Source organism: Oryza glaberrima, chromosome 6 (genome assembly GCF_000147395.1).
Source record: "Oryza glaberrima chromosome 6, OglaRS2, whole genome shotgun sequence".
NCBI lineage: Eukaryota > Viridiplantae > Streptophyta > Magnoliopsida > Poales > Poaceae > Oryza > Oryza glaberrima.
In genome coordinates, this window is record NC_068331.1 from 9,718,784 (window position 1) to 9,735,182 (window position 16,399).

The following is a 16,399-nucleotide window of genomic DNA, read 5'->3' on the forward strand; positions in this document are numbered from 1 at the left end:
TATGCTTGGTCAATTACCTTTGGGAAGGTAATTGAGATACGGCATATGGAGACATGAGCGCCACATTGCCATGATATTGATGACATGATTTGTGAAAGGAAAATAAAGTTAAACAACTGTTTTCGACTGGGGCGGCTGGAGGATTTAGGTGGTGTCCGGAAAAGGCTAGTGCCGTCCCTGGTCAGTTAAGGACCGAGCCATGAAGTTAAGCATGAAACGACCCCCGTACAACCGCACTTCTCGTATGGGTATAGACCTAGCGGAGTAGATAGCTGAGCGGAGGCAGTATCCATGCGTAGTGGTCTTCTTTTAGGTGTGTGATGCGGCAAGCAGTCTGCTAGCGGATGCCCGGTTTGGATGGCCAGGTGGATGGCGGATGCCCGTTCCGGATGGTCAGAGGCTGGCTTGGCAATACTACATGAGGATACCCATAAGAGAACAATCATGATAGACTGGGTTCAACGACAAGAAGCAACGTAGGAGTGTGTGTGTTTTCCCTTCCCGGGAGCGCCAGAACTCCTCTCACTGCTAGAAACGTATGACGCCTAGAGTGCATGAGGGCTAAAGTTCATGGAGCGGGTACTGCCAATGCGAGGTTATCGAAAAGCTTTACCGTGATGCGTCTCATGTGTTGGGACGAGGCTCATGTGTTGGGCAGTCGCGGAGTACGGGTAAAGTGTACATCCACTGCAGTGTGAGTAAACCAAATCTATTCGAATAGCCGTGCTCGTGATTATTGAGCACCGGGACGTGTGTTACACTTGGCTAGACTCTAAATTCTTAACTTGTGTGGGATGGGTTATTGCATGATGATTTTTATGCTGATGGAGCCACTTCTTGAGAGGAGGGAAGGTGGACGTCCTCGGAAAACCATGACGACTCAATGGCGGGAAGCTATCCTTGGGATCACAATGGATGATGGACAGAACCGTCGTTGTTTAATGTGAATACTGGTACTAAAATTTGATCAGTCTATGCCAGGTCTTAGGCTTGTGAAAAGAATTACAAAACTTGCTTTGCGCAAAAAGAACCATAGCCATTCTTTGAAATACCCCTATCATGTGCATTGTTGATGTGGTGACTTGCTGAGTATGGTTGGTACTCACCCTTGCAATATATAAACTTAATCAGAGGCCGGAGATGAAGCTTCGGAGGATCCCTATGCCTATTACCAGGAGGGTGATGAAGACGATTGGCGCTCAGTAGGTCTTAGTTACGGTCGTTGCCTGTGGCAATGGCGTGTAGCTGCCTTAACTCCGCTGCCTTATCTACCTCTGCTTTTGGAATGTATTCCGGACCGCTCGGTCCGATGATCTAAGACTATGCCTGCGGGCTTATGATGTAATAATTCGCACTAGACTCTCGTGTATGTGCATTTAGTATTTCAGCTATGAACTTGTGTGTACCAGACTACTTGATCCAGGGAAATGGTACTGTTACACGATTGATTCCTGTTATAAAAACGGGGGTCCACATTAGCTAAAAAATCGTCGCAAGTTTTTTGAGGGAAAAACTTTCAAATCTAACCATAGTATATAATTTCACTAGAACAACACTATAATAATAATAATAATAATAATAATAATAATAACAACAACAACAACAACAACAACAACAACAACTTGTATATATGTATTAAAATAATATATGCAACTTTATATCTAATTTATATAGAGATAACAATATAGTTACACTATAGTTACAATGTACTCCCTCCGTTTCACAATGTAAATCATTCTAGCATTTCTCACATTCATATAAGTTATATGTCTAGATTATTTAACATTAGTATGAATGTGGGAAATGCTAAAATGACTTACATTGTGAAACGGAGGAAGTAATTACAATGTAACTATAGTATAACTATAATGTAACTAGCATGCAATTTAGATGTAACTTGAATAAATCTGCCATAAATATGTGATGGTAAAACTAGGTTATGAAAAGAGGGTTTAGATCCGATAGCAAAATATCTCAGCACAAATCTTAGTGCGGAATCAACGGCGGCTAAAAAATTGGCAGTTTTTCAGTCATGAAAACTATCGACAGCTAGCTAGCAAACCCGTTTTAAGAAATAGGCGGTATAAGAAATACTGTATATGAATTCTTTAATTAATAAGAAATATACATTAAAAGTGCGAAGCTAATAATCCATTCTAGTAATTCCATAAATAAGATGAAAAGAACTGGACCTAATTTGACGCCGATTATTCAATTGGATCCACTATGGTCAAATATATCGCGTCAAGAGTGTGGCAACTACCAAGAATTTAACCACCATATCTTATAAATTCGTAGTACTTGACATGTGCGTGCAATACCATAGGTCTCGTACGGTTCTATATAAGTTTTGACGGCCAGAAATGATATTAAAAACCCAGGACGCTAGCAATATAATGCGCTTTCGACGGATGGTCCCACCGGCCGGCCGGACAGCTCCACCGGATTGCGACGGTGACTTCTTCAGTGGTCACGCCGCCGGTGAGATATTAATCTCCACCGGCCGGGAGCTAGCTTTTCCTGCTGTTTAATCCATGGTTAATTAGTAAGCGTTAATGGCACATGTAAAAAGTTCAGAGCGCTGTAATTAAGCCGGAGTTAAGAACTGACTTACTACTGCACTGTCATCTGCTTAGTACGTAGTAAAAAAACAACTCGGATTTTATTTGTTGTGCAAGTTTTTTATAAAGGCTGCATTGGGCTTTTTTTGCTCCTAATCACAGATGGGGACCACTATAGTTTGGTTATTGGGCTAACACAGCACGAAGTTACAGTACAAGTTTGCATTTAATAAAATTTGCATAATGTCTTTGGTTAATAATACTCTCCAAAAGGACTAGAGATCGGCCCATGTTTGGAGTAGTATGTTTTGTGAGTTGAAAGGGCTAACAATTTAGTGGATAACTTTATTAATCCAGTTTAGGTCCAACTAAAAAAGGAATAAGTTCTCTTGACGCTTAGTTTGAATCACATCCTTCAACCACAATTCGAGATATAACATGCTATCACCTTTTAAAACCGGTGCAAACGAGATCTTACAAACGACAATGCATGATTTGGAGATGGGACGCTGATGGCAGGACGTAGAATAAAGAGGCCGATGATGGCCAGGCCAGACCAAAAAATGGTTTAGGTCCAACTTAGTTTTTTTTTTGAGAGAGAGGCCCAACTTACTAATTAATAAGAATAAGTTCACCTTCCATCCCTCAACTATACACCGAGTTTCTTGACATCCCTAATCCTAAATACTAGAAATCTTTACCCCTAAACTATACAAAACCGTTCAATTTTGGTCCTATAGCAGCATAGATCTCTGATTTCACTGACGTGGCATCCTAGTCAGCAAAATAAAAAATAAAAATTGTAGGACCCACATGTAAGTGAGAAAAAAAGGACCATCATCTCTTCATTCTCGTCTTTTCTTCTTTCTTATCTTGCGGTTCCAACAAAATGCGGCACACCAGCGCCATCTCCTGCGGTCGCGGCGACGGATGGCGAGAGCATGTGCGCGGGCGACGACGTGGGCACGAGCATGGCCACCGCCACGGCAGCGGATCGGAGCGAGCGGGCGATGACCTTGGAGTTGCGCAGCCGCGCGAGCGCGCCGGAACGGCGAAGAAGGCGAGTGAGGCGGGCGGCAACCTTGCTCCCGTTCGCGTGCGGCGTCGGCGTCGCCTTCGTTCTCCGTAGCGATTTCCCCGACGAGCTAGCGGAAGAGCCGGGTCGGGCCGGCGGGTGACGGCGAGGCTGAGCGTCGGGCGTGGCCCCAATGGAGCGGCGCGTCTCGGTGGCGGGCGGAGCGGCAGCTGGCAGAGGAGGAGCAAATCGGCGGGGGGCGAGCTTCGCCGGCCTACTCCGGCCATCGCCGCCGCGCTGGCTGGCTCCGCTCTCCCCTGCTCCGTTTGCCTGCTACACCCGTTGACCGCTTGACGCGGCCTCCACCAGATCTGGGAGTGTCGGAGGACGAGGTTGCCTACGCCACCATCCCCGCCGGCCATGCCGCCGTGGCCGACTTCCCCGGCATGATGGCGCTCTTCTCCTGTCTCCGTGCCTCTTCTCCGCTGCTCGCGGCCACGGACCCTTTCGTCCTCAGTGTTGTCTTCAAGTCCTGCGCCGCGACGACCGATGCGAGGTTCCTCATGCATGCCTTCACGGTCCGCTCCTCGTCCGTCTCCTCCGTCTTCTCGGTCGCGGCGGCGGAGCCTCTCGAGGTGGCGTAGCTCGGCCAGGCTCGTCGGCCGCCTCTCCCCCATATGCCGTCGCCACCACCATCCCTGAAGACGACCAGCCCAGAGAAGAGAAGCAAGGAGAGGAGAGGAGAAAGAAAAGAGAAAAGGGATATGGGGCCCATATTATTATTTCTCACTTACATGTGGGCGACCATATACTTTTTAATTTTTTTTCTGACTAGGATGCCACGTGAGTGAAATTAGACATCTATACTGCTATATGACCTAAATTGCACGGTTAGGGGGTGAAGATTTCTGTGTAAAGTTGAGGGATGACAGGTGAACTTATTCCTAATTAATTAGTCCATGCGACCATGCCTTCTTTCCGCAGATTTCCAACTGGATCCTAAAGGTATATACTGGGCCAGGCCTCAGCCCATCTATGATCTGTCTATTTCTTCATAATAATTTTTAAATAGATTTCACATGTATGTGAATACTAGTTCTCTACACATATTGAAAAGCCCTAATCCCAAACCCAGCCGCCAATAATTAGTGGACGTGCACCACCAATAGCAGAAATGCCAGTACATCTCCACAAAGAAACAAAACAAAAGAAGAACACAACAGTGCAAGCTAGAAAGCAACAAAAGAAGGCACAGCTAATCATCTATGCAACGGTGGTCATGGATGGCTGTAGTTTTCTCTGCAACAGCCAACGGAACAGCGTTATCAAGCAAGGACCATCACTAATATAAGCTAGATACAAGACGCCATCCACCAGCTTCAATTCTTGTCGCACTATATCGCATGCACTTTGAGGTAATCTTCTTTTGATTCTGCTCTCTGCTAGTAGTAGCTATATATATAGTTGACATCTCCACTCTCATCATCTTGTCCAACGATCGATCGCAATATTTGCTGATTAATGTGTCACCTGTGCAATCAGATAGAGATAGGATAGCTGTGGATAGGGATAGCAGGTTGTAGTACGTGACTCGGTGGCAACTGACAAAGTGATGAGCGATTAAGTATAGTAGCAGTCATATATCTTCAGTGATATAATCTACTTCACTGTAGCGTGCCTTATCAGAAAGCTAGCTAGCTAGACAGAGAATTGCAGAGGAGGCTAATTCTGCCACGCGCACCACTCATCATCTGTATCTCGGTTTGAACAACCGTTACAAATTTTTGGTCAGTGATAAGGTCCTTTTTGAGAAGTTTCTAACCAGTACAGTTTCCCCAAACAATCTAGATCTTCATCGAGATTCTGATAATTAATGCACAGTTATAAAATGTAAAACATAAACTAGAAAAACTCAGATTTTTCAGATTCTCGCTAGTTGATTGCCCAACTAGCTACTTCTCGTAATCTCCAGATTTCCTCAAACAGGTCTAAGATTGAATAGGATTGTATATATGTATACTTATTGAGAAACTTCTTTAGTCTAACCGGCAAATCTGCCAAGATGGATGCACTAGTGTCAATTTGTACCCATATGGATCGATCACGTATCTGTCATTGGGGAAGATGAAGGAGCTAGCTAGCTAGCGATCAGGCAGTCTGCATGCAGGCACTAGCTTCCTGAGAATTTCTGCATGATTTTTCTTCAATCTCATCACAGTAAAACTGTCGGAGAGATGAGAGAGCGACCGATGATGATGGGGATCGAGTGAATTCAGGCTGCGCCATGGCCGCCGATGTGAAGCCAGTGCCGATCTGGGATTGTCGTTTCAGGCTGACGCCCTCCCCTGCCTGCCAAGACTCGTTTTCAATAGCGCCCATTTTTCTTGACTCCATCTCTCTGTAAGTCTGTACGCTTCAAAGTTCAAAGCGTGACATTGTTGTTTCAATGATGCGTGCCAAGACAAAACCTATGTTTTTCTAACGAGATTAGATTAGTTGGGTTCAATTTGGTCTGTATAATTAATTATCCAAAAAAGTTTTGAACATAAGAGATTTTATTTTTTTTAAAAAAGAGTAAATTTCAAAAAAAAAACTACACGTTTTGTGGTCCAAGTTACAGAAAACCACACATACTTTGACACTTGGTACTTAAGTACATATATTTTGGTTGTGTAGTTTCACAAAACCACACTATCGATAAATGGATTCACCTGCGAAATGACATGGTTGCTTCACCTAGGACAAGGACATGACATCATATTACCAGCCATCGAACAAAATTAATAGGATGCCACGTCCTCATCCTAGATGGAACAACCACGTCATCTCATGAGTGAATCCATTCATCAATAGTGTGGTTTTGTGAAACTAAACTAACAAAATATATGTACTTAAGTGCCAAGTGTCAAAATGTGTGTGGTTTTCTGCATCTTAAACCATAAAACATGTAGTGTTGTGAAATTTACTCTAAAAAAATTAAAGTGAGATGGGGAAAAAATAATTCATGTGTTCTATTAGGGCGTTCTAGAGCGATGATACAGGCATGAAATGAAATTAATGATCTACTTTATTAATGCGGTAAATTGAAACATAAAAAATAGTTTAGAATAAGTGATTTTTATGTACGAGGGTCTCATAGGTTGTTGACGAAATGTAACTGGTCACGCCTACAAAAATCATCCTCTATTTCCATGTACGGCTCCTTATGAGGCATGCCTGTAAAAATCAATTTTCGCATGTGGTCCTCTAAACTGGTCAGCATGCGAACCTCTTAAGTGGGCGTGCCTCTTACATGCCCGCCTACAAGTCTAAGTGTCCTCTTTCCCACTCACCATCTTCAAAAAAAAAAAAAATCTTCAAGTCATCCTTACCTTTTCTCACTTCCTCTCCACTCATTTCTCACCTCCTCTCTCTCTCTCCCTCACCTCCCCTCCCGAGCAGCTGGTGGAAGCGGCCGGCGGCAGCCCTACTCCGTACGGAGGCTGGTGGAGGAGGCGTGCGACGGCCTCCAAACGCGCGTGGTCAATCAAGGTGACGATGGACGCTCGCTGGACACCTCCTTTTTATCGGCGGGAATGGGGCGGCGGCCTTCGTCGGAGCTCGCCGGTGGGCCTCCTCGCAGCCGACCCCTCGATAGGAAGAAGAAAAAAGAAAAGAAAGAAGAAGATGAAAAACGTGATGAACGATTGCATAGTTCTAATTTTAGAAAGGTTTAATAGCACTAAGCCGATATAACGAGTAGTAATGTCATTTTTTAAAAAAGAATCAGCAAATTTGCAAAGCTATGAATCCAATTAACCTATATAAAAATACTTTAATTCGTTTTTTTTTCAAAATTTGAACTTCCACCATCTGGGCAACAAAATTGCCTTTAAAACATAGATATAGACGTGGCCACTTTGATCCTTCCTATCTCTCATCTCCGTTCTCCTATCATCTTCTTAACCTCTTTGTCACATATATCGTGGAGTTGAGCACCTGAGCTTGTCACCATCGTAGACTCCTTAAGAGTGTTAGGTCCTCCTCGTTCCAAGTCCAAACTAAGCCGTTCAACACAAAGATCATCTAATGATAGCTGCTCTTTCAAGCCTTACTCCTAGCTTACTCATTGTGCTAAGTTTTTCTATGACTTATGTGCACAAAAAGTTAATTTAGTGATAAAATTAGTACATATTGTACAGTAATTGATTGGCCGGATGCTACCGGTAGGTACTGACTACGCCATTTGATAATTATGGGTTTCCAAAGATTTATTAGAACAGACACCCAACATTTAGATACGTCTTTCTTAGACAATCACCACCATAAACGAAAAATACGATAACAAACTTAAAGGGTATTTCGGTCAATTTTCTTGTACGGTTCGAAAATTTCCTCACCATACAGTATACCAATATCATTTCGTAAATAATAATAAAAAATATATTATTTTAGATCATTCCTGTTTACATATAGCCATATGTAAAATTTAATTTTCTATATTATATTAAAGTTGTCACTAAATTATTAATTTAATAAATATAAAAAAATTCAACCATATCGATACTGTTTCCATAAAACGATAAAATATAATACATAAAACCTAGATAACGGTATCCCGTTGAAACGAGATACCCTTTTATAAGACAGTACCTGATACCTGTTGTGGTACCAGTTGTATGGTACCCGATACCTATGATACCTATTACTCGATACCTGTGGTACCTAGGACCTGATACCTATGATACTCGTGCAAGAGAATAGTTAATATGTCTATTCCGTTGCAACGGGATCCCGTTTTGTAGCACCCCTCAATATAATATCGTTTTCGACCATTTTACCCCCATCTTCCATACCAAACAGGGAGGGCAAAATTGGGCAACGCGAGAAAAACGCGCGGCGCGAGGATATTTACCCGCCATCGCTTCTGTGATGGAGAGGCGAAGCCGAGCAGAGCAGATAGATAGCGCAGCGCAGCCCAGCAAGCAGCCTCGCTAGCTCTCGCAAACCTTCGCCACCAAGAACCCGGAAACCCCCTCTTCCAGAAGCTTCTGGAATCAATCTCCGGTCGAGCAACATGCAGGAGTTCCACTCCGTCCCCGGGCTGGCCGGCCGGCTGTTCGGCGGCGCGGCGGCGGTGGCGGCGGTGGAGGAGGTGCGGTGCCCGCGGTGCGACTCGTCGAACACCAAGTTCTGCTACTACAACAACTACAACCTCTCCCAGCCCCGCCACTTCTGCAAGGCGTGCCGCCGCTACTGGACCAAGGGCGGCCTCCTCCGCAACGTCCCCGTCGGCGGCGGCTGCCGCAAGCCCAAGCGCCCGGCGCCGCTGCCGTCGTCCTCCTTCACCGGCGGCGGCGGCGGCGGCGGCGGCGGGTGTGGCCATCGCGACTCCAAGAGCGCACGCTCAGCCGGCGGCGGCGGCGACGGCTCGGGCTCGACCGCGAGCGCCACTGCGACCCCCGCTGCGGCGCCTGCGTCGTCGAACACCTTGTCTGCTGCTGTTTCCCAGCCAAGCAGCGTCGACGCGCTGTCGCCGCCTCCGGCGCCGATGTTCGCCGACCAGGCCACGGCGTTCGCGTCGCTCTTCGCGCCGCCGCCGCCGCCACCGTCGCAGGCGCTCCCGGCCTTCGCGAGCTTCACGGCGCAGCCCAAGGCAGAGGAGGACGTCGCCGACGCACCTGCGCTCGCAGCCACGGAGCAGCACCGGTCGTCCTCGGCGGCGTCGTTCGCCGCACACAGCATCTCGCCGCCGTTCGCCGCCGCACGGTCCTCGGATGGGCCGGCAGCGGCTGCCGCCGCCGCCGCCGCCGACTGGGCGCCTCCGACGGCGGTGCTCGACGCCGGGATGTTCGACCTCGCCGGCGACACGTCGTACTGGAACGCGGCGAGCTGGACTGACCACGACGGCACGATCTACCTGCCGTAGTACTGTGTCCGTACTGCTTTGACGATCGTGCGCGCCGCCGCGGCCGGCGACTTTGGCTCAGCCGCTTAATCGCCCGAGCCGTACGTGGTTAAGGATTAATTACTTACTCGACTAATTAATTGTTAACCACCGCCTTAATCCATGTTATACCTTACTTAAGCTATTGGTTTCTTCTAGTACAATATATGATTCTTTTGAGAGGTGTCTGTAAATATATTACCATCGGTTTTAATAGGTACTTCCTCCGTTTCACGACGCAAGACGTTATAGCATTACCCACATTCATATAGATGTTAATGACTCTAGACATATATATGCATATGGGTAATGCTAGAAAGTTTTATATTGTGAAACGGAGGGAGTAGCGCTGTTTATCTTTGAACACATGTTTGATCATTTGTTTTATTAAAAAATCTACGCAATTATTATTTATTTTCTTGTGAGTTGTTTCATCATTAAAAAACTTTATGCATGATTTACATCTTATGTATCTGTATAATTTTTTAAATAATATGAATAGTTAAACGTATGTTTAAAAGTTAACGCTTATGTACTTAAAATACGGAGGGAGTATTAGCCTAATTAATTGATTTGTAGTTTTGCACATATATGTACCACCAAATTACAGCGGACCTATGATATATAAACCAATTACTTAAACCAAGAGTTTGTTGTGATTAGTGAGTTGTGTAGCTATCAATCAGCTATAAACAATTAATTAGTCGGTGTGGCTGTCAGCATCAGTACTGGTTAATTAGGTTTCAGGTGATGATCGAGATGCGTGTTGTCCACACAGACTCACACTGAATCTTCTCTCTCTTGTTTGTTGATGAGCTAGACGAGGGACAGAGGGAGGAGGGAGACAAATTAAGCTATAGGTTTTAGCTGACGTCAATTGCTTCTCCGTGTGAGGCAGTTTGGATCGCCGGCCATGGCGTGTGTTATGTATATGTGACTTGACATTGTGACACACTCTTCTTCTAATTCTGGATGGGCGGTTTGTTAGTTCGGCATGCATGGCGACGGCTTCACCACCTGCATTTAAAATACTTGTACTTGAACCGAAATAGTGTGCATTGTCAAGCCATATACTCCCTTCTTCCCTAAATATTTGACGCCGTTGATTTTTTTAAACATGTTTGGCCGTTCGTCTTATTAAAAACTTTTGTGAAATGTATAAAACCATATGTATACATAAAAGTATATTTAACAATAAATCAAATGATAGGAAAAGAATTAATAATTACTTAAATTTTTTGAATAAGACAAACGGTCAAATATTTTAAAAAAGTCAACAGTATCAAACATTTTGGGATGTAGGGAGTATATGTTTGTCATCATCATGACACTAGCATGGGACCTTACACCGCTAACGGGTAATTTGTGATGACTCAAAAAGAGAGCCGTTGCATATGACTATATCTATAACGGTCAACCGGTAATGATATCTATATTGGGGTCGAGAGCAGTTACATATATGACTATATATGTAATGGTAGCCGTTACATATATGACTATATATGTAATGGTTGTTTAAATTAACTGTTAAAAAAGGATATCATTGGGGTCAAGAGCTTGTTACAAATGTAGGGTTCTGTGCTAGTATGACCTCTAGAATGGAAAGGAAATTGATTTTAGAATGTGAGAACTCTTTGGAAGGTCTAAATATATACCAACATGTAACAACTCCTTTGGACTATTATTAGTAAATGTGCTAGACTACTTCATACAAATGGATTGGTGCTATCTTGTGAATCCAAGCAGTACTAGTAGCCAGGGAGTGGAAGAGGAAAAAGTGGCTCAAAAATGCATGTTGATACAAAATGCCTTGATGTGTTAAAGTAATTGATACAAATGGGTTGGTGCTATCTTGTGAATGCTAAAGTAATTGATACAAATGGGTTGGTGCTATCTTGTGAATGGAATCAATACTAATGTGATGTGTCAAACTGACATACCTGATTGCATGTTTAGGTCAAAAATGCCTTGATATTCATCCTGTTGGACATGAACCTCTTCTTGATGCAGAGCAGGGATTAGGTCTTCCTCAATGACAACTTCATCTTGGATGGCAACTTTATCCAGGAATCCCTTCCCGATCTTCTATTGGGGGTGAATTCAGATCGATTGGCAAGGTTTGGCGGTTATACTGCATAAGTTAGAAATAGGATTGCTGCTGATTGTATCATTTGAAAAGGAGTGCTAGAACCAGGGACTATAGGATTGTTGTTTAGTTTTGGTGGCATGTTTAAATGTTTAAAGTTTGAGTTTCAAACTGTAATGTATGTAATTGGCGCTAATCATGCCTATTGTGGTGGAAAATATCCTCTAACAAACTCATTAATGTTAACTTGGACAGATTTTTTAATTTCATTCCCAACCTATCAACAACGGCAGTTATTCTCCAAATGAGTACATTTTGCAGTTCATTGAATGTGCCAATGTGTACTTCCATATGTCCATTGATGCAATTTTTCCCCTTCCTTAATTAGTTCTAGCGAAATAGGGAATAATCCCTTATACTCTTGGACGGAGGGAGTATAAGTTTTGATATTTAGGAACAATGCCTGAAACTAATCACTCAATCGATCTCCTTGATTCCTAGTGTTTGTTGATGTGGCACGTATAACTATTTAAGGATTGCTAGGTTTTAGATGATTGTATTGATTATAGCCATTTTTGATCTCTGGGTTGGGAGAGACAGAAAAAGAAGAGAGGGGGGGGGGGGGGGGGGTGGAGACAGGAAGAGGGGATATGTCAATAACTTACTGGTGACGGTGATGATCACATCCTCAAATGAGTATCGACCTTGGCACATAAACTCTACGATGTTTTTTTCAGACTAAAGTTTTGGGCCAGTAGATGGTGGGAGGGGTAGGAGGTGTTGGAAATTCGGTCATAATTCGGCGTATTTTAATCCAAAATAATAAGATAATAAACATGATATTTACAATGGGATTTGATCCAGTGATAGTGATGAATGTAATCAACATGAGCATGCTAACGTAGAATAAGCATCAACAATCACATAATAACGCAATGTTGACATTGCGATGAACATTAACAGTAAAACTTCTAATTGAAATAATGTAAGAAGGTTATACCCCAAGAATGGTCCTCCGCTGGAGTTTGAGGCAGTATTGCCTCCGTTGGTGTTGACGAAAGCCTCCTTCTCCTTGTCTCCAGTGTTGCCGTTGTCTCCAATGTTCGACATGTTGGTGAAGGTGAAGTAGATGTTGACAAACAGTGAGTAGTCACGCCTTGCGCTCCCCAAAAACCTGATCGCCCGCCCGTCTGTGCAAACGTCGCAGCAGCGCGTGGTTTCGGAGGCCTACTCTCCCAACACGTGTGCACACACTTGTCGGGATGGGATTACCGTAGCAGCAACAGCGTTTGAAAATGGATGAAAGTGTGTCTCCCTTCTCTCGCGGGAGATCAAATCCATTCTCATTTTATAAGAGGAATGGAAGATGAAGAGTAAGAGTTATGGAATAGGAAGAGGAATAGAGTAACTAATTCTCATCAATTAGCCATCAACCATCCTCCACTACGCAACCATCAACCAACAATCAATTAGGAGTAATTGATGTAAGTTGCCAATGGAATAGGAAGAGGAATAGAGCAACTAATTGTCATCAACTAGCCATGAACCATCCTCCACTACACAACCATCAACCATCCATCAATTAGGACTAATTGATATAAGTTACCAATTCCCTTATCGAATGGATTAATTCTCAAAACTCTTCATCCCATTGATATCCCATAAAAGAATGAATACACATGAATTCCTAGCATAACGAGCCTTGGAATTTATTTGATTTAATTGATTTAAATGGATCAATTACCCAATTAAATCTAACAGGAGGGTGGCTTTAGAGCAATAGCCAATGGATGTGGGAGACCGATGGTAGACAACGAGCATGGACAAGCGGCGAGGTAGAGACCGTGTTTTTAATAATGCGAGCCGATAGAGAAGGCAAATAACGGTTGGATAGTGTGTGCAATCCGCTAGAGAAGTTAACAAATAGGAAGTTGGAAACACCTTGCCACAACTCGTCAAAGAGAGGATGTGTGTTGTTGGGGAGAGATGGAGGAAGGGAGAGTATGGTTAATCTAGCGGGCCTCCGGATGCCAATAAGGCAAAGGTAGAGGGCATGCGGGTGGTGGTGGCATCAGGTCTGATCTAGAGAAGGCTTTGTCAGGAGGAGGATTACTGTGTGAGCATGAACTTAACATGATTTGAATAATTCGAAAGTGTCTGAAATTGGTAGATATTTTCAGGTTATTGAAATATTTATAGATATACTTGTTACCTCATCACAATGACTGATGTTTGATACCCTAAACCCTAACCCTATGTTATCCAAGTCCCCGATATGTAAAAACGTATTTTCAAGTCCTCAAACTTGTAAGTACGCCATTTCGATCATCAATTGCCACAACCCCTCTGGAATCCTACATAGAGCTCACATGGGCATTTGCTCATTTTATTTGTCTTTTTTATCCCCTTTTTCTTCTCTACTTTTTTCCTTGTTCGTGTGAGAAAAAGGAGAAAAACGAGAGAAGAGAAACGCTGTGGGGAAGAAAAAAAATAAAAGAAAATTTTGGACTGGAATGTTCATGGCATACCACTTTAGTGTCCGTGAGGCATGCCATGTAAGCACCACGTAGGATCCTGGAGGGTCGTGGTAATTTGGGACCAAAATAACACATTTCAATAAGCTCGGGACTAAAAAAATGCATTTTCAAAGTATGGAGACCTAGATGGTACAGTAGAACAAGTTTAGGGACTGGCGATACATTTTATTCTTTTTTTTATTTTCAAAGTTTCGTAGCCTTTAGGACTTGAAAATGGATTTTCTATATAAATGAATTGAAGAATAATAATAATAGGAAAACACACCTTTTCAAGACTAAGAACCATATATGTACATAATTCAAACATATACACTACACACAGTTTTCAATAAAAGAAATAAATTTAGTCTCTACACCAAAAATGTATCCAACAAGACAACTGCATGTAATATAATGTTTTTTTTTATATTGGTACTAAACATATATATCAATAGAGATTAGAATATTGTTTGTACTGATGATAATATTATCTAATATTATAGCATAGGGATATAATATTACAGTACTAGCGAAGAAAAACATAGCATAAACGTCTTACGCCCCATCGTTTCGCTTATTCGTGGAATAAGTGAAACAACATATTTACAAATGAAAAGTAATTTGTGAATAAAACTTTTATATACGTGTTCTTAGCGATCTAAAAGTAAAGCCTGAAAAATAAACTTCGATGAAAAAACCTCAAAAATCAGCTTCAAACTTAAGGTTGAAAAATTAAATTTTGGCTGATAAGCATAAGCATAACCGAAAAGATGAGGTTCTTAAATTTTTATAGTGGTGAATGTGAGGATTCTTTTTTTTCAGTGTAATGAATGCGAAGATTCTTGTTGCATTACTTTGGCCCTGTTTCAAACATATTATTTACTGGATTATCTACTTGATTATAAAGATAAATAAAATAAAAGATGTGAATATTAGTGAATGACTTAATATCAAATAATTAGAAGGGGTGAGGCTTCGAATCTAAGTCATGTAGCCCACCACCTTGTGGAGCTAGCCGGAAGACCCCCTGGACATTTTTCAAAGATAAATTAAATATTTTAGAAAATAACTTAATAAATACTCCCTCCGTCCCAAAAAAAACCCAATCCTGGGTTTGAACCTGGATACATGTGTGTCCAGGTTCAAACCCAGGATTGGGTTTTTTTTTTGGGGACGGAGGGAGTGGCTTAGAGCAAGTGATCTAAATAAACAATAGAATAAAAAGTTTATTGAGAAAACATAACAAATAATGGCAGCGTATCCTATGCACACACCTATCTTGGTGCACTCATGCACTCGGCTGCTGTCGGTGCTTTGATTCTAATCCAAAGGCTAAAAACGCAGGTACAACGTTTTTGCAGAAAGCCGCCCGCAACACCTGTGTATGTTTGCAGAAAACCCCTCACTTCCCTTCGTCTTCTCTCGTCCAAACCTCCTCGATCCAGGTCGATCCCCAAACCTGCTCTGTTACCTTCAGTCAGGGATGGCGGGACTCGTCGTCGGCGCTTGCAGCATGGCTGTTGGTGATTTTGCGTCGATCTACACACAGCTAAACATCGAGCTGGCCGAGCAAGCAGCACCGTGGCCCGACTGGCCGGCAAGCATCGACATGACTGGGGAGCATCATGGTGTTCAATCGAGGAAAAATGGTAACGAGGCTGCCATATCAATAATTAAAATAGGCCATGTCCAATCAGGAGAAAAACAAGAAGAGAAATTAACAAATAAACGTGGACATTATAGCTGAAAAATCGAGAGAAAAAACACGAGAAAAGACTCGCCGGAACGACGGCCTCCATGGCTTCATGCGGACACTATAGATGGAGACGAACCATTCAGCGAGCAGCTAGACAGCCACACCGGCTGTGAAGGACAGCGCCGAGGCAGCCGCAGCCTGGCGTGTCGGCCGATGCTAGCCCTAGCAGCAGGATTCAATGAAAATCGAGATGAATCGTCGTTCTGTTCAACCCCATCGCACGGAGATGAGATCTGGATCGAGGAGGTTTGGACGAGAGAAGACGAAGGGAAGTGAGGGGTTTTCTGCAAACATACACAGGAGCTGCGGGCGGCTTTCTGCAAAAACACCGCACCTGCGTTTTTAGCCTTTGGATTAGAATCGAAGGGCCGGCAGCGGCCGAGTGCATGAGTGCACCAAGATAAATGTGTGCATAGGATACGTTGCCACAAATAATTCACCGTCATAATTCAACAAAGTAGCTAACGTAGCCTTAAAAGGTAAATTCCGTCGTTGTTACAAATGGTAGGGGGAAGTCGGATGCCACCATCGCATGCATG

The 16,399-nt window shown here is 43.3% G+C and overlaps 1 protein-coding gene across 1 annotated transcript; it reads left to right on the forward strand.

Annotated features, from left to right (window-relative positions):
* The first annotated feature begins 8,492 nt into the window (after window positions 1–8,492).
* LOC127777272 (dof zinc finger protein 4-like) lies at window positions 8,493–9,916 on the forward strand. The gene has a single exon (XM_052303847.1). It carries the CDS (start codon window positions 8,633–8,635, stop codon window positions 9,482–9,484), a length of 852 nt encoding a protein of 283 aa, XP_052159807.1. The 5' UTR covers window positions 8,493–8,632; the 3' UTR covers window positions 9,485–9,916.
* The last annotated feature ends 6,483 nt before the right edge of the window (window positions 9,917–16,399 follow it).

What these genes read in the sequence shown, in the direction of transcription:
- LOC127777272 (XM_052303847.1), top strand. Translation starts at nt 8,633, where the DNA reads ATGCAGGAGTTCCACTCCGTCCCCGGGCTGGCCGGCCGGCTGTTCGGC.